This window comes from Narcine bancroftii, chromosome 13 (assembly GCF_036971445.1).
Source record: "Narcine bancroftii isolate sNarBan1 chromosome 13, sNarBan1.hap1, whole genome shotgun sequence".
Taxonomy (NCBI): domain Eukaryota; kingdom Metazoa; phylum Chordata; class Chondrichthyes; order Torpediniformes; family Narcinidae; genus Narcine; species Narcine bancroftii.
In genome coordinates this window covers 8,806,872-8,831,386 of record NC_091481.1, presented here as the reverse complement: position 1 = coordinate 8,831,386, position 24,515 = coordinate 8,806,872, and the positions used below count along the sequence as shown (strand labels likewise).

Genomic DNA, 24,515 nt, shown 5'->3' with positions numbered 1-24,515 from the left:
AAACGGTAAACCTAAACAAAAATGGGAACAAGATCTAAACATAATAAAGAATGAAACATGGGAGAAGCTATGCTCCGGAACTATGAGAAATACAATAAACACGAGGTTACACATGATACAATATAACTGGATACACAGGCTATACATCACACCTCAAAAGTTAAATAAATGGGACCCAACAGTATCAGACAGATGTTTTCGCTGTAAAAAGGAAACGGGAACAACAATTCATGCAATTTGGACATGTGAGAAAGTGAAAAAATTTTGGGAAGATCTAAACCAGATATTAAATAAAATCACAAAAAGCAATATACCAAAAAACCCAGAGATCTTCCTCCTCAGTAATATAAGAAATAAAGAATTTGGACTCGATTTGGATGGTGCACAAAAAAGATTTGTTATGATAGCCTTAGCTGTAGCAAAAAAATAGAAACATAGAAAACATAGAAGATAGGAGCAGGAGTAGGTTATTCGACCCTTCGAGCCTGCTCCGCCATTCAACGAGATCATGGCTGATCTTAAAGTTCAGTACCCCATCCCCGCCTTCTCTCCGTAACCTTTAATACCCTTATACTGAAGAAATATATCTAATTCCCTCTTAAATATATTTAATGAACCTGCCTCTACTGCCCTCTGTGGCAATGAATTCCACAGATTCACCACCCTCTGGGTAAAGAAATTCCTCCTCATCTCAGACCTAAATGGTTTGCCTATTATCCTCAAACCATGGCCCCGGGTTCTGAATTTTCCCATCATTGGAAACATCCCATCTGCATCCACTCTGTCCAGTCCTGCCAGAATTTTATAGGTCTCTATGAGATCCCCTCTCAATCTTCTAAACTCCAGCGAGTACAATCCCAATTTGCGCAATCTTTCCTCGTAAGTCATTCCTGCCATTCCAGGTATTAGCCTGGTGAATCGCCTCTGCACTCCCTCCATTGCAAGAACATCCTTCCTTAGATAAGGTGACCAAAACTGCACACAATACTCCAGGTGTGGTCTCACCAAGGCCCTGTACAGCTGCAGTAAGGTATCCTTGTTCCTATACTCAAACCCTCTTGATATGAAGGCTAACATACCATTTGCCTTTTTAACCACCTGCTGTACCTGCATGCTCGCCTTCAGAGACTGATGTACAAGTACCCCTAGGTCTCTCTGCACTTCCCCATCTCTTAATCTATTGCCATTCAAATAGTAATCTGCCCTCCGGTTTGTATTACCAAAGTGGATAACCTCACATTTATCCACATTGTAGTGCATTTGCCATGTATCTGCCCAGTCCCTCAATTTATCCAAATCACACTGGAGCTTTCTGACCCCCTCTTCCGTGCACACAACCCCTCCTAGCTTAGTGTCATCTGCAAATTTGGAGATATTACATCCAATCCCCTCATCTACATCATTAATGTAAATTGTGAACAGCTGGGGTCCCAGTACAGATCCCTGTGGTACCCCACTGGTCACCGCCTGCCACTCAGAAAACAAGCCATTTATCCCAACTCTCTGTCTTCTACCTGCCAGCCAGTTCTCAATCCACATCAATACTTTGCCCCCAATCCCATGAGCCTTGATTTTGGAAGCCAGTCATTTATGCAGGACCTTATCGAAGGCCTTTTGGAAGTCCAGGTACACCACATCCACTGGCTCTCCCCCATCTATTTTACCTGTCACCATCTCAAAGAATTCCAATAGATTTGTCAAGCACAATTTACCTTTTGTAAATCCATGTTGACTCCGTCCGATCCCTTCTCTGCTTCTCTGTCATATGCTCCGCTATTATATCCTTAATAATGGATTCCATCATTATTCCATCAATGTATTATGTCAACCTGGAAATTAGAAGACAACAATGGTACATAGAAATAAATAAATGTATTCCATTAGAAAAAATAACATATAATTTAAGAAATAACATCACAATATTCGAACAAATATGGGAGCCATACATGAAATACAATAGAGAAATCCTACCATGGACTTCCACCACCTAAAATGACAGAAGGAGAAGATAATGAAAAGAACTGACTCAGTAAAATTCCTTGTTTATTTTTATTAAGTGACAACATTGTTTAACAGATTTAATGTATCTTATAGATTGAACTTCAAATAAATGGGGAAGGGGTGAGGGAGGGAGGGAAGGGAGGGGGGAAAAGGGGGGAGAAAATTACACTGTATATATTCAAGAGAAAAAATGTCTGTATGTATCTTGGTCAATATGGTTTGAAAGTGTGAAAAATAAAAAATTTTAAAAAAAAACCTCATTAAATGGCCTAGTCTTTCTCATGTAACAAATTTAAAAACAATCATCAAAATATTCAGGAAAAAACCTTTTTCTAAATAATGCCTTGATAATTTTCCTCCCAGATTTGTTGGCTGCATTTCTGATTGCATACTGAAATCTTCCTCCCAGTTCCAAAATGCCTTTGTTCATTGCAACAAAGAGGACAAATGCAAATTGAGAGAACATCTTGTGTTCTATTTGGGCAGCTTACATATACTAGTACTTTGTCATTTCAGGTAATCTCTAGTTTTTCTCTCCCACATACACTCGTCTGTCTACTGAGGTTTCTTCTCCCTTCCCATACCTTTCTTCCCTCCTCTTTACTGACCTGGTTTCATGGAACCATAGAACATTACAGCACAGAAAACCGGCCCTTCAGCCCTTCCAGTCTAAGCTGAACTATTATTCTGTCTAGTCCCACCAACCTGTACCCAGTCTACAGGCCTCCATACTCCTCCCATCCAAATTTGTTTCAAATGTTAAAATTGAGCCCACATTCACCACTTCAGCTGGCAGCTCATTCCATACTCCCACCACGATCTGAACTTCCCCCTCATGAACCCCCTAAACATTTCCCCTTTCGGCCTTAATCCCTTCCCCTACTCTCAGTGGAGAAAATCTACTTGCATTTACTTTATCTATACCCCTCATAATTTTGTACACCTCTATTGAGGTTCTTCTATGCTCCAGGGAATGAAGTCCCAGCAACATCCTAGTAAATCTCCTCTGCACTTCTTCAATCTTATTGATATCTTTTCTGTGGTTAGATGACCCACCCTCCTAATCTGTTTACAGTTATCAACCACCAGCCCCAATACCCCTGGACTGCCATATGCAGTATAAGTCCTAAAATCCAGATTGCTTGGGGTTTGGGTCAGTCTGGACTTTTGGGTTTTCTATATTCTCAAATTTAAATTTTAAATTTTAATTAATAATTAAAAAAAATTAGATATACTGGCCATTTTGGCCCACGAGCCCATACTGCCCAATTTACACCCAATTAACCTACACCCCCAGTATGTTTCGAATGTAGATGTTCTCAATTGGTGGGGGGAGGGGGAGAGGAGGTTTGCCCTGTGATGTCTTGGGTTGTGCCCACTACATTTGCAGGGTTTTATGCTCAGGGTTACCATAGTGATGTAAGAATCTGCTGTCCCTCACCATGCCTCCACTTTTACAGCTTGCCTCTGAGGTTCTGGGTTAACGTGATCAAGAACCCACAGTTTGTCTTCGACATCCACAAGAGCAGCATCACGGACGCCTGTCTCTCAGTGGTGGCTCAGACGTTCATGGACTCTTGCTCAACTTCGGAGCACAGGCTGGGCAAGGACTCTCCGTCCAATAAGCTGCTTTATGCCAAGGACATCCCCAACTACAAGAGCTGGGTGGAAAGGTCAGTACTGAGCTTAGCGTCTGCGGTGGTTTGACATGTTCCTGGCACTTTTATAACATGACCGCTGTAAACCTCATGACCACACACTCTTACTGATACTTCAATCTTACAGCCTGCCACTTACCATGCCCAGTCCATTATACCCTGGATGGATAATCAATCAAACTGGCACTGTTCATATTTAATTTCTTCAATTAAATGTGCAAAGAATATGGGATAACTTTAAATACCAGAGTCTGTGGGTATTTTTAAAAGTAAGTGCTCAGTTGATCAGTTGTTAATTCTAGGAGGCTCCAGTTAGATTGGGAGCACTGTAACTACGCCAATGACAGGGACCTGGATTTGAATCCCACGTTGTCTGTCAGGAATTTGTACATTCTCTCCATGTCTGCGTGGGTTTCCACTGGGTGCTCCAGTTTCCTCCCATCGTTCAAAAAGGTACCAGAGGTGTAGGTTAATTGGGCAGCATGGACTAGTGGGTCGAAAGGGCCTGTTACCATACAGTATGTCCAAATTAAAAAATTAAATTAAACCTGACTGGGCAACTAGAGAACAGAGTATAGTGAGAGTGGTGGATGGGTAATGACAACAGAGCAGGGAGTGAGATTCACTCAAATTGATATGTCATGGCATGCCACTGCCAGTACCTGGTATTTGATGCCTGATGTGTCCTACAAGTGGTTGTCAATCCATCAGGACACCCCCAAGTGTCAGAAGATAGAGATGAGCAGATGGCTTTTGTCTGATTTGGCATTTCTTACTCTCCAGCTGACAATATTGGTATTGGAATGTCGTAATAAAAAAATAATGAAATTGTCAGGGAGAGATTTGCTCTTGGGAATTTTTCCTTTATTGTTTCACATTTCATGCACTTGAGACGCCTACCAGCAGTAAATTATTATGGATATTTCTTTGTGTAAACTGAAATTATTCCATGTCGTCCTTTCACAGTAAATATTATGCAGTGCATAAAAGTGGCTTTGAAGTTACAGCAAGCCAGTTGGCTTCCAGGGTCCACGTGTGGTCATGATCTACTCAAGTTCTCCTATCTCTCCAACTCTATCCACTATTTGTTAATCTATTTATGAGATGTGGACATTGGTGGCATTTATAGTTCATGCTTAATTAACTGGGCTAGTGGATGAGGTAGGAATTCCTCAAGGGGATTAGACAAGCAGGTAACATTCCTGTATTTCCATTGTTACTTGCAACCATCTTCACTTTTACCTGGTTTGAAATTCCACCAGTTGCCTGGAGGGATTTGAATTGTGTATCTCTGGATCGACGATCTAAACTTTGGCTGCCAGCTCAACAACTTGCCCGTCCACTCAGTCTATTCTTTTCTCCCAGTCAGCTTCTCTTGAATTGCACAAAATACTCCCTGTGGGCATGACGACTGTTTTCATCAATTTCCTTGTGGGATAATATTAGCACCACTCTTATAATTACGTCCAGGGGTTTAGATCTCCTCAACAAGTACACACAATGTATATGCAGGCAACTGTTTGCACCATTGAAGGGTCAAATCCATGTGGGGTGAAAATTCAAGGAACAGAAAGCCATTTTAGATTCCTACAGTCCTGTGAAATAAAAAAGGATGTTGGGAGTGGATGATGTTTTTGGTAGAGACATAGCTTTCAATCGGTGCATAAGATTTCAGAAGAAAAGAACACGTCTCCCAAGAGGTGCAAATCCTCACGATGGAACATGTTTTTCTCTAATTAGTGAACTACTGGTGATGTTGTGGACAGGTGTGAATTGCAATTCTGAATCCCATTGAGTCATTGAACTGCTCAATCCAACAGATCTGCGCTAATTGGCACATTGTTTAGTCCTGGGATAAACGAGGATTCTCCTTGTTCCTCACTGAAAACAATTTAAACCCACATCCCACCCCTGTTTGTTATCCCCATTTTCTGTCATTGATGTTATCTCTGCCCACACTATAATGATCTTGACACATAAACTAATCTCTTGAGTGGATGTAAAAATTCAGCAGCAAGTTTTTTTTGGAAAAGAGCAGGCTGATTTTCTTCCCGATTCCTAGAGTGCAAACGTTATCCGCAAAACCAACAGAGATGGTGGGCTGTCTTCTTGAACCACTGTGATTTGTGTGCTGAAGGTATTCCCACAGTGCACTCGTTCTCTCTCTCTCTCTCTCGTCCCAAAAACATCCTTGTGGACTGCTTTTTCCCCTTTTCCACTTTAATGACACCTTTCCCATAGCAAAGTGATCAGAACTGCATGCAGTATTCCAAATGTGGGCTTACAAATATCCTGAACAACTGAAATATGATCTTCTAACTCCTTCATTCCATGTCCTGACTACTGAAGGTAAGCATACAAACATCCTCTTCACCACCTGTGCTACAACACTCCAGAGGGGCCTGCCATTTAGTGTGCAAGTCCTGCCCAGTTGTCCCAGAAACCAAGGCTTCCCACACTCATGTACAATACCTTGTTATTCTCTACACCAGGAGAAAGGTTTCGACTAACAATGATTGATGCCACTGTTCCACTCCAAGCTCTTGGATTAATTTCATTTGTTTGAAGGGAAAACAATAATGGCAAGCATGAAGATTGGATTTTAAAAATCTACAGCACGAACCCAACAAGTTATACATGAGAAAGGAATTCTTTAAAATTTATATTAAACCTGATTGAACCTGAAAAACCAACCAACAAGAAGAGCTTGACTCTTTCTCAGGGGGTTCCCATAATGCTGTCACTTTGACCATTAGCAATGACAAACAAATCCCTGGGAGCCTCAAGACACCAGATTATTCTGTTCAGGGAGACTCCAAAGCTGGTTCCTTTTGAGAATTTAGCTGGAATATTAAAATCGGTTGACCACAATAACAGTTCATTGAATTGTGATCTAAAATATTGTATATATTATCTCTGCATATGTGATGGAAGATGTTAGAGAATGACATAACACAGGTGCTAGGGGCTACCACATGGGTGTAGGGTGTCAACTTGCATCACTCTGATATTCTATTTTGAGTGGTGTCACCCAAGACTCGTGCATATTCCCACCTTGGGTTTACACCCTACACTGATGTGATACCCTTCATTTACATGATTTACCTTGAGGGGACAACCAATATTGATGTGACCTCAAATGAGATGACCTCAACATTAGGGTGACCCCAGCATTTGGATGATTCTTACATTGATGTGACCCCTATAATGGGTCATGCCTACAATGGGTGAACCGTATATTGGGATAGCCTCTACATTGAGGTAATCCCTGCAATGAGATGGGATGCTACACTGATATGAAATCTCATGTTGGGGTAGTAGCCTCCAGCCACCCAACAATCAGATATTATCCTATCCAAAATGGATTGTAGAAAAGAGGGGGGAAGTTTGAGGTAAAGAGATCTGAAAGTTTGAGTCTCCATTTGTCTGTGTTTGGTGCAGGTACTATGCAGACATTGGAAAGATGCCAGCCATCAGTGACCAGGACATGAACGCTTATCTGGCTGAGCAGTCCCGAATGCACATGGCTGAATTCAACGCAATGAGTGCCCTCAGTGAAATCTACTCCTACGTCAGCAAATACAGCGAAGAGGTAAGACCTCATTCCTTGTCACCATTTCATTCATGTCCTGCAATCCTCCAGAGCACCTGTGCTTCCCCAGTGCTGGACACTCAAACACCCTCATCTAATTCCTGCATCGGTGGTGATCATTCCATCTCCCTGTGTCCTGAATTCAGAAATGAACTTCTCTGCCTCTCCACCTCTCTCATTCTTTAACTTACTCCTGCCCAGATATCTGCCCAGATATCACATTTGGCTTGACACCAAATTTTCTTTGATAGTATTCTTGCAAAATGCCGTGTGACATATTGCCAATAAGGTCCTACAATATCATTATAAGTTATTAGTAATCAGTTGATGCCTGATATGCCGACTGATGGGGGTATGATAGCTTTAAGTTATTTGACCAGAATTCAGTGCTCCAGTGATTTGGAGATTCAAGTATGAATCCCAGCTCTGCAGTCAGGGAATTAAAGCTTCATCTACAGTAAAATCCCTGTTATCCACAATTCAAGCCTCATGCAACTGGCAAAAGACATGCAAATTTAAAATTTGCATACTTTGCCATTAGTTCACCAATCACACAACATGCAATCTCAAGCAATCGGAAAATTCACTTATCCAGCAATCCCCGCAGGTGCCGGATACCAGGGATTTTATTGTATTTCAATAAATCTGGAATCTCATTAATAATAACTATAAAATCATTGGGGAAGGAACTCTGCTTGAGTTGTGTGTAACTCCTGTCCATTCAATGTGGTCAACTTTGAAACAGCCAAGCCAGTTAAAGATAGGGACGGGCAAAAAAGATTGGCTTGCCAACAAAGTCCACATCTGATGAATTATTCACGGCAGATCGTGCCTTGCGTCCATTTTCTCATCTTTGCTGCTTATCACTTGGCATCCTGACCTGAATAAAATACACCTATTCTAGTCTTCAAGGTTTCTTTTGTTTCCTTGGCGTTCAGAGCACAGTGAAGGGGAGAACTCCTTTGTAAAACAGACGACCCTTATGATTTTGCTCCAAGGTGCCCATCTCTAAATTACGATTGCATTCTCTTGTTCTTATTATACTATGATTTTTTTTTCTACTTCTTTTATAATTATCTATTTTTCTCTTCCTCTGTGTTCATTATATTTAAATTGTTGTTAGTGTGTTTGATGATCCAGGGAAGCTGCAGCAAGTAAGACTCTTTCACATATGTACATTGTACATATGTTTATGACAATCAATTTTACATCGATTGTCATTTATTCTTCCTTTTTCATTAAGAATGAATACTGACTTTGTTTCTCTTCTATAAATCCAAGAGAATTTGAAACAGCTCAATCTATTAGAACAATAGAGCATTACCGTGGAGAAACGGACCCTTAGACCATGTAGACTGAGCAGAACTATTATTCTGCTTTGCGCCATTGACCCAGACCATAGCCCTCCATTTCCCTCCCAGCCATGTACGTGTTCAAATTTTACTTAAATGTCAAAATCGAGCCACATTCGCCACTTCAGCTGGCAGCTTGTTCCACCCTCTCGCCACTCTCTGCATGAAGTTCCCCTTAATGTACCCTTTAACATTTCACCTTTCACTCTCAACTCATGCCCTCTGCTTCTTGTCTCATCCAAACCAAGTGGAAATGGCCTGCTTGCATTTTTTCTATCTATACCCCTCATAATTTTGTCTATCTCAAACGAATCTCCCCTCATTCTTCTACACTCTGGGGAATAAAGTTCTAATGTGTTCAACCTTTTCCTGTAACTCAGTTCCTCAAGTTCTGGCCATCCTTGTAATTTTTTTTTCCAATCGCCACCCCCTCCCCCGCGCACTTATTCACACACTCCACATCCCCAAGTCTCCCACTTGCAGGAGAATACAAACAAGAAATTTTCCCTCATGATTTAACTCCAGTGTATTTATTACACAGATGGAGGCCATTCGGCCCATGGAGTTCCTGCTGGCTATCATTTACACTAATTTTCCGTTAATCTCCTTTTTCATTCTCCCCACATTCTCGTTGACATCTCATAAATTCTAACCCTCACTCACACACCAGAAGCAACTTACAATGGGCAATTAACTTCTAACCCTTTGGGATGTGGGAGAAAAGGAGAGAACCCAGAGGAAACCCACAAGGAGGATGCGCTAACTCTCCGCAGACAACGCCCAAGATTGGGATTGAACTCTCTAGCACTGTGAGGCAGCATCTAGCTTTACTGAATGCTCACGTATCGAAGGAGCCTTGCTGAAGGAGCCAAAACCCTCAGAGAAAGAAGTTTCCTTGGTAGCCCTGGACAAGGACTGCATGGTGTCAGTGCGATGCTTAGGGTCTTCTGGAACAGAGAATCATTGCTGGAAACAGAGGGTTGGACACACTCCATTATATCTGGCCAGGTTACTTTTTTTGTTTTGCACTATTGCCTGCTTCACTCTTCCTTTGAGTTGGTCACAAGCCTATATCTCTTTCTGGATCTTATTTTTTTTAAAAGAGATTGGAAGATAGAAATGTATTGGATCTTTCCTCTCAGACTGTTGTTGCCAATTGGTGAATGCTCAGCCTTCCAATGTTGAGAGGTCAGGTGGGAACTCATAGGATGGATCATTTCATCCACATGGTACTTAACTCTCATTGGATGTCTTAATGATCAACTATTTGACCAAGGATACCTTTGTAACTGACCCCAGTCCGGCACTAATGCAGGTATAATCATTGAGGACTGGACAATGAATCTCTTTTCTCCTCAAACATGGTAATGTGTCCAAAAACTAACTAATAAGAAGGGTGGGACATTACTGTAGTCACCGACATTGTAAGAATTTTTGATCAGTACCAAAAGTGTTAAATTCAATACTAAAATCATCTTTCCTTTATGTTCTCATCCACAGATAGTAAGTACTCTTGAATGTGAAGATCAGTCCAGGAGACAGAGGTTAGCTTACAAACTTGAACAGGTAATTGCTCTCATGTCAATAGAGAGCTGAGTGGCACTCCCAAGGAACGCTGGGTAATAGAAACCAAGCTGTGCCTGACTAAAGATGGTCGCCTTTCAAGTGCAAGTTATGATTGGTTCATGCAACGTCACCTTGATCATCTATCTCTTCCATTATACCTGGGTTTTCATCTTTTATTCTCCTTCGGTCTCTTACTCTTATCTCTTGCTCCCTCTCTCTCACCCACAACATTATTGGATACTTCAAGGTTAAAACTAACAAATCACTTCATGATTTGTTAAAATAAAGCAGTAATCACTCCCGAAGAAAACGTTGGCCATCATTTCCAGAGGAACTTCACATCCTTTCCTCTTGTTGGGTAAGTGATGGGAAACAGGAAAGATGGAAGATCTTCACGCTTTGTGAGGCCCAAGAAGCAATTTCCTTTGGGTCAGGTCGAGATATGGCATCAACCTGAGGCCTTGATACAAAAATATTTTTGATCAACATGGGATTATTGAGACAATAGTGTGGTTTCTTGTTCGGTCGACTAACTGACCAGAGATTGTGTACTATTAGAGACAAAAAAACATGCATGAAAATTGCAATTTATCTGGTCTGTGGGAAGGGAAGAGAGCATTACAGGTGGAGGATGGACCAACTGGACTTTGGGTGGGGGGGGGGGGAGAATATTTATTCCAGAGCTATGGTGTGAGGAGAGGATGTGTGCATATAAGTGCACATACTAACACAAAGTTACACGCAGCTATCATTTATACATGCGTGCGTATACATACACACACACACGCGCGCTCGCGCGCTCACGGAAACTCATGCAAAAATAAAGGTACTCTAAATCCTAAGCCTTGTCTTGTCAAGGAAAAAAATAAAGGTGTACATGATCATGTAAATGGATTTCAAGCAAATGAACAGGTGAGATTCTCACCAGAGTTCTGGTGCAGTTTGTGACTCTGGAGGTACTGGCAAATGAAATAAAGACATTTTGGTTTGGAAATGATGGATTATCTCAGCCAGCGAAGACCAAAGGATTACAGTGCTGTTCAAAAATAAGTGCCACTGTGGATTATCATTTTATTTACAGACATCTACCTAATTTGTGAGGTTCCACAAGACAACAACCAACAAAAAAAAACCCACAAATGATTAGTTGGTTCCAACCAAGCATTCCTCTATATTTGCACAGGAAATCACACAGATTGACAAACTGTGAACTTTATTTATAGAAGATGGCTAAAGAAAGAATTAAACTGCGAAAGCGAAGACATGATTTTGCACGTGTTATATTTAGGAGGAGCCAGGACTTTGGAATGGGGGTTATGGAGCGGGAGGGGGGGGGAAGGGGTTGTCAGAAGACCCAAGCCTTTGGGTCACCTCACAGTCAGTACTGTGAAGGGAGAATCACTGGAATTTTATTCCCCCTGCCCCCCAAGGACATTTATACATGTTGTAATATTGTGGAATCTAAAAGAAAACTGCCTCCCTTCACCCACCAATTCATTCAGCTCAAAAAAATATACAAAAGGGACTTTTTAAAACAAAAGCTTTTTGCCTTGAACTGTGCCAGACTTGTGTTGTGGATGTGATACGTCAGTCCCCGGCAGCGACCTGGGTATTTGTTTTCTTTTCAATATTATTTGTTACCTTTTTTAATATAAAAAGTGCATGTAATAATGAATCTGGGAAGCAAAGGTTGATACCAAACTGCAATGCCATGATTGTGAATGTGTCCTTCCTTATTTCCTTCAGTTCCTTTTATGCTTGAGAATAGTGTGTCTGGCCTGAATGGGTTGTTACGTGAACATCTCTATTTAAAGATAATTTGTATCACCTTACCCCTAGAAACTACTGTTAGAATTCTTCAAGACAAAACAACATAGGTTTTTAATCTTAATAACGACTGTAATTAAATATACAGTACTACTTCAAACAGAGATGAAAGGAACCCACAAAGGCTCGCTTCAGTACTTTGTTATATCAATTGTATACCTGTGTATGTAAATATGATGCACTCCTATTTTGCAGTTCAGAACAAAAATTTACTATTTGTAATATAGAATAAAGTTTATTACAAAAACACTGCTTGAGGTTGTCTAATGATTAGCAAAAAGGTGTCATTGTTGCTGAGGGTAAGCCTATCTTTTTAGTGATATAGTAAAACTCCTGGTATCCGACCATTAAGGGGATTGGTAGATGCTGAATAAATGTATTTTCTGGTTGCTACAAAGCCTAACTAATACACCTGCATTAAAAATAAACAGTTTAAAAGACAAAAATACTAGACTGTATCTACAGTGAACAAACTTCACTTGCATGCATATATAAAAAACTTAAACCATTTTAATTTATTTTCAATCATATTCTTTGAAAACATTTAACCAATGCTGCATCTGCAGGTTCCTCCCCCTCCACAGAGCTGCCATAGGTGACCTGTGGTGAGTGAGAGAATTCTTCAGGTGGTATGTGAGCAGAAAGAAAAAGGTTGAAAACCACTGTGAGTACCATGTACAGATGCACCAAAATGTTTGCTTGCTACAAACAAGGAACATCAACTGCAATAGTAAATTAAATTACCGTAATATGCCAAGACAAAAAAAGTGATAATATTTTAAAGGATAAATAAATATTCATGGTTTCAGTTAGTACAATGAGAGAAGGTGACATTTCAACAGTGCAAACAGTTCTTTTAGTGGTCCCAGGGTAGATTAGGGCTGGGGTAATACTGGGAGGTTCAAGAACCTGATGAGCTGTTGGATAAAAACTGTTCTTGAACCTAAAGGAGCTGGACATCAGGCTTCTGTACCTTCTGTCTGAAGGAAGCAATGAGAAGAGATTGTGAGTAGGTTATTGTGGTCCGTTATGGTGTTGGCTGCCTTCCTAAGGAAATGTCTCACATAGATGCCTTCAAAGTCCTTGTGATGCACATGGCTAGGTTTTGCCACTCTCTGCAGCCTGCGTTCCCGGGCACTCAAGTGTTCAAATTAATAACATTGACACTTTCTTGCCTGAATTGAGTGGATAGAATATTCCTTATTAAATCCCTTGAGACCTCATGCTGTAAATAATCTAAATATTAACTCGGTTGGTGGCAATTGATCACTTGGAGCATCTTACACCTGAATCAGCTTATCACAATGAAGGAAAATCTATACAGTTTCCTGAAAACTTGGATATGCCTTGAAAGGTTTAAGAGGCAGATTTGAACTGTACAGATAACAGGGATTTAATGTACTGTGGGTGGAAAAAAGATTGAGAACCCCTGATTTACAAAATAAAGGTGTTGCCAGTAAAGCTAAAATCACTGCCCATCAGTTAATGCCCTTGAGAAGGTGAGAGTGAGTCACCATTTTGAACCACTGCAGTGTTTATGGTGGGTCCTGCCACATTGTGATCAGGCAGGGAGTCCTGAAACTTGTGAAGAAAAAATGATGCAACCTAGTTTTTTTGTGCTGGAGAATTGTCCCACAAGTTGCATGGGCTTGAGCACAAAGGTCAAAACTGACCCTGGATAGAGCTTCACAGACAGCAGTCTCTCCTGTTTCTCCCAGAGGGGCAATAAAGACCACTTGACATGGTTAATAAGTCACAATATATCGGCCAGTCATCATTACTACATATCATCAAAATCTTGCTCTAGCCCTCCTAACTTGGTATTTTCTCCTCTATTGTAACAACGATGTGATGCAAAAAAATTTATCCATGTTAAACTCTGCTTCTGAAATCCAATTCTATTGCAATCGTGCAGCTGACTTTCAGAAGTGGAATCTAACATATTGCGCTCTAAAAGAGTTTCTATTCCCGAGACACAAACAGCTGATCAGCACCTGGAAAAAAATCCTAGACGTATTAATTTTGGGACTACACAAGGATCAAAATGTGACTGATCTCCCAGTTCAGCAGCTGATGCCCTACTGTACATTATTGTCACAGAATACTACATTTTTAGAATGTAACATACACAAAATCCTTTAACTTTTATCTACCATAAGGTAGAGAGTCACCACTTTGTCCAGTGCCCCTCACAGAAACCTGGTGTTCCTAGATGGTCTCCCCTCCAAGTATTGAACAGTCCTGAGCCTGCTTTGCTTCTGAGATCAGACAATCTATTTCTAACACCTTGCTTCCATCAGAAGCATCCATTTGAATTCATCCCTGAGTAATCTATTACTGCAACCGCAGCATTTTTGAACCACTTTCAAGCATATCATTGAGCCTCATTTCCCTGTGGCCCTTCCTCTGTAAGTTCCATCATTTTATTACAGGTTAGGAAGGATGACCATTTACTGAATGGCCTGACGTCCATGCACAGTGGCAGGTAAGCTCCAAATTGTTCCTAAGTGAAACCTGATTGAACATTTTGTCTCTACCTACACATTTTCACCCCATCTTTCCTGAACATGCTATTTTATGCTGCGATGAAAATTTCAGGCTTTCACTTCTCTATCTGAATAGCAATTCTCAATTTCTATGCCGGTGAGGGGGGAGTATCATACCAAGCCCAATTATTTCTCCTCTCAGAATCTATACTTGGTCAGCTTTATCACAGGCATTAAGTTGAGGAATCAAACTCAACCAGAACAGTCAAATTCCCAATTTGGATATGGGCTCAGTTCACACTCTTAAGCAGCCATTCTCAACCGAGGCCAAACAGGGGTGGGGGGGGGTTCACACTTCAGGGGGGAGCCACGGACTGAAATCATAAAATATTTTTTGTTTTTTATGTAGTTGGCAGGAGAGAAGCACATAAAACAAACAATTAAATGTCTGCTTCACAGGGAAGGGGACCCGTAAACTTTGAACGGGACCAGAGCTAAAAAAACAAGGGTTGAGAATGGCTGGTCCAAAGTATCCAAGGTGATCCACAATAGTTTTACATCCATGCCTATAGTTTTTTTTTTCTGGAGTGAGGAGAGGTCTGCCTTTAAAACAAATCAAACTCAGACCCAGTTGCATACATAGGTATGGTCCCCATAAGTGATTGACAGGAGAATTATCCAAACACTTCTACTGCAGCAGAAGACTACTGTATTCTATTGGGACGTGCTAATAAGCCCAATATTTATTGAACCATTCCTAATTGCCCAAGGTAGTGGTGAGTCTCCAACTTTAACCTTTGCAGTTCTTGCAGTGAGGGGACTTGTATGCAGGGGGGGTTTGAGAGCTCAGCACGGATCTGCTGTTGAGTGCAGTAATTGCTGAGGGAAAGTTGGAAGTGAATTGACTGGTGCTCGCATTCCAAAGCTTCTACTAAAGGAAGTGCCACTGAAAAACTTGGCGAATAACTGGTGCATTTCGTAGACGGTGTACTGGTAGGGGAAGTATTGAATGTTTTGAGTGCTGGATTATTTTAACCCAAACATTGATCTCTTTTAAATGGGGAACTCCTCCATCAAAATAGCACTCAGCAAAATGTCAAGTGTTCAAATTAATAACATTGACACTTTCTTGCCTGAATTGAGTGGATAGAATATTCCTTATTAAATCCCTTGAGACCTCATGCTGTAAATAATCTAAATATTAACTCGGTTGGTGGCAATTGATCACTTGGAGCATCTTACACCTGAATCAGCTTATCACAATGAAGGAAAATCTATACAGTTTCCTGAAAACTTGGATATGCCTTGAAAGGTTTAAGAGGCAGATTTGAACTGTACAGATAACAGGGATTTAATAATTGTTCGCAGACAAACAGAACTTTTTTTCAGGCTCTCTTTACTGAGAGATAAAGAAAGCCACCCAGCACTAATGGTAATATTATTGACGTATGCTGAGAATGAATAAAGGAAGAGTTAAAGCTTCTGTGAAAATCACTCTGCCGAGCTGAAACTCAGTAGCTTGTACTGAAATTTTGACCTCTCATTCCAAAATTTCAATCTGTTTGTACCACAGATTTCATTAACCTTGACATATATTTGCCTCTCATTAATGTAGATTCATTTTGGGAAAAAAAAACTACGTGAAGTTACAATTATTCTTACATCAAGCTACTGATTCAATGGGAGAAATGGTCCTTCTTACTAATCTGCCTCATTAGTAAAGTCTGAAGACACCATGGTTGAAGTAAAAAGACAATGCCAGAAAAAAGATGAGCAATGCACTTTATGTAGCAAAGGTAAAGATATATAATCAACAATTTGTACTTGAGCCCTTCATTGAGATATGAGCAAAATATCGGCAAGCACCTGAAAAAAATGGTGGGGGGAGGGGAAGAGGGAGGAGGACATGCCCACAGGGCATGGATAAGGGAGGGAGGGAGGGGGGAGTCACGTGATGGAGTAGTGGCCGGTCGGGGAACTCCAGCCCTCTCTAGAAAAGTAAAATAAAGACAGTGAAAGAACGAAGGCACAAACACAAAAACCAAAATAAAGTGAAAATAAAGGTGTGGAGAAAATGGCAGCGAAAAAAGAAAAGTCAAAAGCAACGGGAAGAAGAAGAAAGGACGTCGGAAGAAGAAGGTGAAGGCCTTACCTGTCCAAGGAGGCCCGCCGCGGAGAGAGAAGCCCGCTCCCTAAGGTCAGTTGAAGTCCCGAATTCGGGACTACAAAAATGACTCACGAAGCCAAACAAAAGTGCGCAACCGCGCAAGACAAAAATAACACTGACAGGAGGGGGGACCAGCTGAGGAGTCAATCTCCACAGCTGAGATTGACAGCCACAACACAACAGCAAGAGGAAAACACAGAAAATAACGAGAGCAAGAAAGAAGAGAGTAAAAAGAAATCGAAGAAACAACAGATGACCAACCCAGAGGAAGAAGACCAGCAGCAAGACACTTCTAATAAAAATAAGAAGACCAAAAATACCCAACAAAATAAAACAAACAAACCAACAAGAAAACCAGAAGAGACAGAGGTAAAGGACACAGATCCTGGAATGGACTCAGAAGAAGAAGAGGAAGAACACAGAGAAATGGAAGATGAAGGGAAGGGCAAGACAATGGATATATTTTTTTTAAAGAATGGCAGTCACAAGAATTCAGTGAAATAAAAAGAAGAGTAAAAAGTACAGAAGAAAAAATGAATAGATTAGAGATGATCATGTCAGATATAGGAAAAAGAGTGGACAAGGTGGAAGAACGAGAAACAGCCATAGAAATGGTAGAGGACTTAAAAAAGAAATTAGAAGAATCTGATCAAAAAGTTAAAGAGACACAAGAGCTGTTAGCTCAGAAGATAGATATAATGGAAAATTATAGTAGAAGAAACAATATAAAGATAGTGGGCCTTAAGGAAGATGAAGAAGGCAAGAATATGAGAGAATTTATAAAAGAATGGATCCCCAGGGTCCTAGGAAGACCAGAACTACAGGAAGAAATGGAAATAGAAAGGGCACACAGAACATTAGCCCCTAAACCACAACAAAAACCAAGATCCATTCTAGTAAAATTCATAAGATATACAACAAGAGAAAATATATTGGAGAAAGCAATGAGGAAAATAAGAGAAGACAAAAAGACACTGGAATACAAAGGTCAAAATTTTTTTTTCTATCCAGAGATACGTTTTGAACTCCTGAAGAAGAGGAAGGAGTTTAATGCAGCAAAAACGATCCTATGGAAAAAAGGATATAAATTTATGCTAAAGTATCCAGCGGTACTTAAAATAGTTATTCCAGGGCAGCAAAACAGACTATTCTTGGATCCAGAGGAAGCACGAAAATTTGCAGAACAACTACAAAACAGACAGAGAGAGGAAGATTTGTCCTCTTCCTCTTAGGCTTGGCTTCGCGGACAAAGATTTATGGAGGGGGTAAAAGTCCACGTCAGCTGCAGGCTCGTTTGTGGTTGACAAGTCCGATGCGGGACAGGCAGACACGGTTGCAGCGGCTGCAGGGGAAAATTGGTTGGTTGGGGTTCGGTGTTGGGTTTTTCCTCCTTTGCCTTTTGTCAGTGAGGTTAGGGTTTTTGTAACGAGAACAAAAATGACCACAAACTATATATATGTGTGTATGTATATATAAAAAAAAATAGAATATAGGTAAGAACTAAGAAGGGAAAGAAAGGGAAGAAAGGAAGTATGGGGGGAATTAAGAGAGTGACCTTTGTTGTATATGAAAATTAAAATCTTTTCTGGGGGGGCTTGGTGGGGAAGAGTTACGGTCACTGCGAAATCAATTGACGCTTGTGAGTGAATTCGCAAATCCAAATGGAGAGGGGAGATGTGGTTGCCCGACAAGGGATAAAGGGCAACTCAGGAAGGGGAGGGGATAGTGGGGTTAAAGAAATTTTAGATAGGAGAATAAGGGAAATGTTTTATGTTTTAGAAATGTTGTCTTATAAAGTGTTCAAAAAAAGAAAGCAGAAATGGATAAGAAGGAAAGGTGATGATGAGAAAACGGAAAGGAAAGATAAACAAAGTATGAAATGGCCATGTTGAACTATATTACTTTAAATATTAATGGAATACATAACCAAATCAAAAGGAAGAAACTGCTAAATTTACTGAAAAAAGAAAAAAATTGATATAGCATTTGTGCAAGAAACACATTTAACTGAATTGAAGCACAAGAAATTAAAGAGAGATTGGGTAGGACACGTAACAGCAGCGTCGTATAATTCAAAAGGAAGAGGAGTAGCTATATTAATTAGTAAAAATGTGCCAATTAAAATAGAAGAGGAAATAATAGATCCAGCAGGGAGATATGTAATGATAAAATGTCAGATATATTCGGAGTTTTGGAATTTACTCAATGTATATTCACCTAACGAAGATGATCAAAAATTTATGCAAGATATATTTTTGAAAATAGCAGACATGCAAGGGAACATACTAATAGGAGGGGATTTCAACCTTAATTTGAATTCAAATATGGATAAAACTGGGGAAAAAATTAACAGAAAGAACAAAGTAACCAAATTTATAATTAAATCGATGCAAGAAATGCAACTTTTGGATATATGTAGAAAACAACACCCAAATGAAAAGGAATATTCATATTATTCGGGTAGACATAAAACATACTCAAGAATAGACCTATTCCTGTTATCAGCTCGCATGCAAGACAGAGTTAGGAAAACAGAATATAAAGCTAGAATATTATCGGACCACTCACCTCTGATATTGACAATAGAGTTAGAGGACATCCCTCCAAGAATGCATAGATGGAGATTAAACTCCATGCTACTTAAAAGGCAGGATTTTAGAGAATTAATTGAACGACAAATTAAAATGTACTTTGAAATAAATACAGAATCAGTGAAAGATAAGTTTATACTATGGGACGCAATGAAAGTGTTCATCAGAGGGCAAATAATAAGTTATGTAACCAAGATGAAGAAGGACTACAATCAGGAAACTTAGAGCAGTTGGAAAGGGAAATAGCAAATATAGAAAAAGAATTAGCAATGAAGGAAGACACAACTAAAAGAAGAGAATTGGCAGATAAAAAAATAAAATATGAAACACTACAAACATATAAGGTGGAGAAGAACATAATGAAGACAAAACAGAAATTTTATGAACTAGGGAAAAAAACGCACAAAATTCTAGCATGGCAGCTTAAGACAGAACAAACTAAGAGAATGGTATTGGCATCAAGGAAAAAAGACAAACAAATCACATATAATCCAACGGAGATTAATGAAAACTTCAGACAATTCTACGAACAATTATATCAAACTGAAAACGAAGTGAAAGAAGAAAAAATAGATGAATTTTTAACTAAAATTGAACTACCAAAATTACAAACAGAGGAACAAAATAAATTAACAGAACCATTTGAAATAGTAGAAATACAAGAGATAATAAAAAAAACTACCGAATAATAAAACACCAGGAGAGGATGGATTCCCAATAGAATTCTATAAAACATTTAAAGATTTATTAAATCCTCCCCTCCTGGAAGTAATCAACCAGATTGATAAAACACAAAGCTTACTAGATTAATGCAAAACAGCAATAATTACAGTAATACCAAAGACAGGGAAAGATCCACTCGCACCAGCGTCATATAGACCAATATCTTTACTTAACACAGATTATAAGATAATAGCTAAACTATTAGCAAACAGATTAGCCGACCATGTACCAAAAATAGTAAATCTAGACCAAACTGGATTTATTAAAAAAAGACGAACAACAGACAATATTTGTAAATTTATTAACTTAATTCATGCAGTAGAAGGAAATAAAGCTCCAACAGTAGCGGTTGCTTTAGATGCAGAGAAGGCCTTTGACAGAGTAGAATGGAATTATTTATTCAAAGTACTACAAAAATTCAGCTTACCAGAGAAATATATTAATTGGATTAAAGCATTACATAAGGGGCCATTGGTGAAAGTGACAGTAAATGGATATATATCAAAACAATTTAACTTAAGCAGGTCAACAAGGCAGGGATGCCCACTATCGCCCTTACTGTTCATGTTAGCCATAGAACCACTAGCAGAACTGATAAGGACAGAAAATAAAATAAAAGGGATAAAAATAAAAGACAAGGAATATAAAATCAGTTTATTTGCAGATGACGTTATAGTATACTTAACAGAACCAGAAATATCAACAAAAGAATTACATAAGAAATTGAAGGAATATGGAGAAGTGTTGGAATACAAGATTAACGCAAATAAAAGTGAAGCAATGCCAATGAATAATGCGGATTTCTCAAAATTTAAGAAAGAATCACCATTCAGATGGCAAACGCAAGCAATGCGATACCTAGGTATACAAATAAATAAAACCCTCGGCCATCTATATAAACTCAATTATTATCCACTAATGAAAAAATTAAAAGACGACTTAGAGCATTGGAAAGACTTACCACCAACACTAATAGGAAGGATAAACTATTAAAATGAACATTTTCCCAAGGATACAATACCTATTTCAGGCATTGCCAATATACTTGACAGAGAAATTCTTCAAGGAGTTAAAGAAAATAATAAGGAAATTTTTATGGAAAGGGCCAAAACTGAGGATAGCACTAGATAAATTAACAGAATGGTATAAACAAGGAGGCTTACAACTGCCAAACTTTAAAAATTATTATAGAGCCGCACAATTAAGATACCTATCAGATTTTTATCAAACAAGTGAAAAGCCAGATTGGACTAGATTAGAACTAGATAAAATAGGGGAGAAGATACCTGAACATATATGATATAAATGGGATGAAATATCGGTACAATGTAGGAATTCTCCAGTATTACATCATCTACTCAATATTTGGAAGAAGATTCATGTAGAAAGGAATAAAACAAATTATCAATTACCAAAACTAATATTGACGCAAAATAAGTTACTCCCTTTTACAATAGATAATCTTTCCTTTAGAGAATGGGAGAAAAAAGGGATCAAAAGAATAGAAAATTGCTTTTCGGGAAATACACTTGACAGAGAAATTCTTCAAGGAGTTAAAGAAAATAATAAGGAAATTTTTATGGAAAGGGCCGAAACTGAGGATAGCACTAGATAAATTAACAGAATGGTATAAACAAGGAGGCTTACAACTGCCAAACTTTAAAAATTATTATAGAGCCGCACAATTAAGATACCTATCAGATTTTTATCAAACAAGGGAAAAGCCAGATTGGACTAGATTAGAATTAGATAAAATAGGGGAAAAGATACCTGAACACATATTATATAAATGGGATGAAAAATTGGTACAACGTAGGAGTTCTCCAGTATTACATCATCTACTCAATATTTGGAAAAAGATTCATGTAGAAAGGAATAAAACAAATTATCAATTACCAAAACTAATATTGACGCAAAATAAGTTACTCCCTTTTACAATAGATAATCTTTCCTTTAGAGAATGGGAGAAAAAAGGGATCAAAAGAATAGAAAATTGTTTTTCAGGAAATAGATTATTATCCTTTGAACAAATGAAAGGTAAATATAATATAACTCAAAATACAGTGCTGGCATATTACCAATTGAGATCCTACTTGAAGGACAAATTAGGAAGCAGTCTGAGGTTGCCAGAGGGAAGTAACTTTGAATATGTGATTACAGATACAATGATAATCAAAAGATTTATAACAAATATGTATATTAAACTGCAAGAAAAGGAGAATGAGGAAACAAATGGTAAAACTAAACAAAAATGGGAACAACATTTAAATATAAAGATAAAAAAGGAAACATGGGAGAAGTAATGTTCTGGAACGATGAGAAATACAATAAATACGAGGTTACGTATGATACAATATAACTGGATACACAGGCTATACATTACACCTCAAAAGTTAAATAAATGGGACCCAACAGTATCTGATAGATGTTTTCGATGTAAAAAAGAAATGGGAACAACAATTCATGCAATCTGGACATGTGAGAAAGTAGAAAAATTTTGGGAAGATCTAAACCAAATATTAAATAAAATTACAGAAAACAATATACCAAAAAATCCAGAGATCTTCCTCCTAAGTAACATAAAAAAACAAAGAATTTGGAATTGATTTGGATGGTGCACAAAAATGATTTGTTAAGCCGTAGCAAAAAAATGTATTATGTCAACCTGGAAATTGGAAGATAATTTGAAAATACAACAATGGTATATAGAAATGAATAAATGTATTCCATTAGAAAAAATAACATATAGTTTAAGAAATAATATCAAAATATTTGAACAAATATGGGAGCCTTACATGAAACACAATAGAGAAAACCTACCGGGGACATTCATACCTAAATTAATGAAAGGAGAAGGAAATGAAAAGAATTGACTCAGTGGAATTTCTTGTTTATTTTTATTGAATGACAACATTGTTTGACTGGTTTAATGTATCCTAGATTTTGTACTTTAAATGGATGGGGGGGGAGGTAGAGAGGGTGGGATGGGAGGAGGGAGGTGGGGGGAGAAAATGGCACTGTATATATTTTAAAAGGAAAATGTATGTATCATGGTCAATGTGGTTTATGGTGTGAAAAATAAAAAAATTTTTAAAAATGAGAATACAACAATGGTATATAGAAATGAATAAATGTATTCCATTAGAAAAAATAACATATAATTTAAGAAATAATATTACAATATTTGAACAAATATGGGAGCCATACATGGCCATACAGGTAGGGAGGAAGGGAGGGGAGGAGGGAGAGAAATCGACACTGTATATGTTCAAGAGGGAAATGTATGTATCTTGATCAATGTGGTTTATAGTGTGAAAAATAAAAAAATTTAAAAAAGATAAGGGAGGGAGGGCACAACAGCAAACAAGGGAGGAGGGGATAGCTCTGTGAATGGAGGGAGAAGGGGGTGGAGAGCTGTAGAAGTGAAGACAGAGGGAATGGGAAGGAAGGGAGAACGAGTTGTAGGCAAGCAGAAACCGGAGAAGTCGATGTTAATGCCATCAGGTTGGAGAGTACCAGACAGAATATTAGGTGTTTCTCCTCCAATTTACAGGTGGCCTTAGTTTGGCAGTGATTAAGGCCATGGACAGACATGACTGCAATCACATTAATTCCCAAGTGAATGAGGGAACTGGGCAGAGACGACATCAGAAGAGATCTAATAGGGGAGTATTAGGATTACTGTGGGGAGGGGGGCACAAACTGCCTTTAGAAAACACACTCAATGGGGGGGGAGCAGGTGCCATACATGCCATGGACCTCCTCCGTCCACTACGCCGTCACACTTCCCTCTGGCATTTCATGCTCCTAGAACGCTTCCACCGGCGTTGTCTCCGCTCCATCCTCAACATCCATTGGAGCGCTTTCATCCCTAACGTCGAAGTACTCGAGATGGCAGAGGTCGACAGCATCGAGTCCACGCTGCTGAAGATCCAGCTGCGCTGGATGGGTCACGTCTCCAAAATGGAGGACCATCGCCTTCCCAAGATCGTGTTATATGGCGAGCTCTCCACTGGCCACCGTGACAGAGGTGCACCAAAGAAAAGGTACAAGGACTGCCTAAAGAAATCTCTTGGTGCCTGCCACATTGACCACCGCCAGTGGGCTGATATCGCCTCAAACCGTGCATCTTGGCGCCTCACAGTTTGGCGGGCAGCAACCTCCTTTGAAGAAGACCGCAGAGCCCACCTCACTGACAAAAGGCAAAGGAGGAAAAACCCAACACCCAACCCCAACCAACCAATTTTCCCCTGCAGCCGCTGCAACCGTGTCTGCCTGTCCCGCATCGGACTTGTCAGCCACAAACGAGCCTGCAGCTGACGTGGACTTTTACCCCCTCCATAAATCTTCGTCCGCGAAGCCAAGCCAAAGAAGAAAAGGATGCTATAGTGCATGGAGACAAAACCACGTGATTCATTTTGATGACATCCCCTCTGATGGCATCGCCCCATGTGGATTGCTTCCCCCTAATAACGCTAGTGGTGTGTGTGGGTGGGGGCACAACTCATTTGGGGGGGGGAATGGTCCATGAATGCTCCCCCCATGAGGCTGA

The 24,515-nt window shown here is 39.4% G+C and overlaps 1 protein-coding gene and 1 long non-coding RNA gene across 4 annotated transcripts in view; one reads left to right on the top strand and one right to left on the bottom strand.

Moving 5' to 3' along the window:
- plxna4 (plexin A4) overlaps positions 1–12,225 on the top strand; it is a 544,272-nt gene extending 532,047 nt beyond the window's left edge. For both annotated transcript variants that reach the window (XM_069908052.1, XM_069908051.1), the window contains exons 30-32: positions 3,462–3,674; positions 7,101–7,251; positions 10,104–12,225. In XM_069908052.1, coding sequence (XP_069764153.1) covers positions 3,462–3,674; positions 7,101–7,251; positions 10,104–10,199 — 460 coding nt within the window. In that variant the 3' untranslated portion in view covers positions 10,200–12,225. The remainder of the gene's footprint in view (positions 1–3,461; positions 3,675–7,100; positions 7,252–10,103) is intronic.
- Positions 1–24,515, bottom strand: part of LOC138748237 (uncharacterized) — an 85,543-nt gene that overhangs the window by 33,177 nt on the left and 27,851 nt on the right. For both annotated transcript variants that reach the window (XR_011347893.1, XR_011347892.1), the window contains exon 2: positions 1,713–1,829. This is a non-coding gene — a long non-coding RNA (uncharacterized lncRNA). The remainder of the gene's footprint in view (positions 1–1,712; positions 1,830–24,515) is intronic.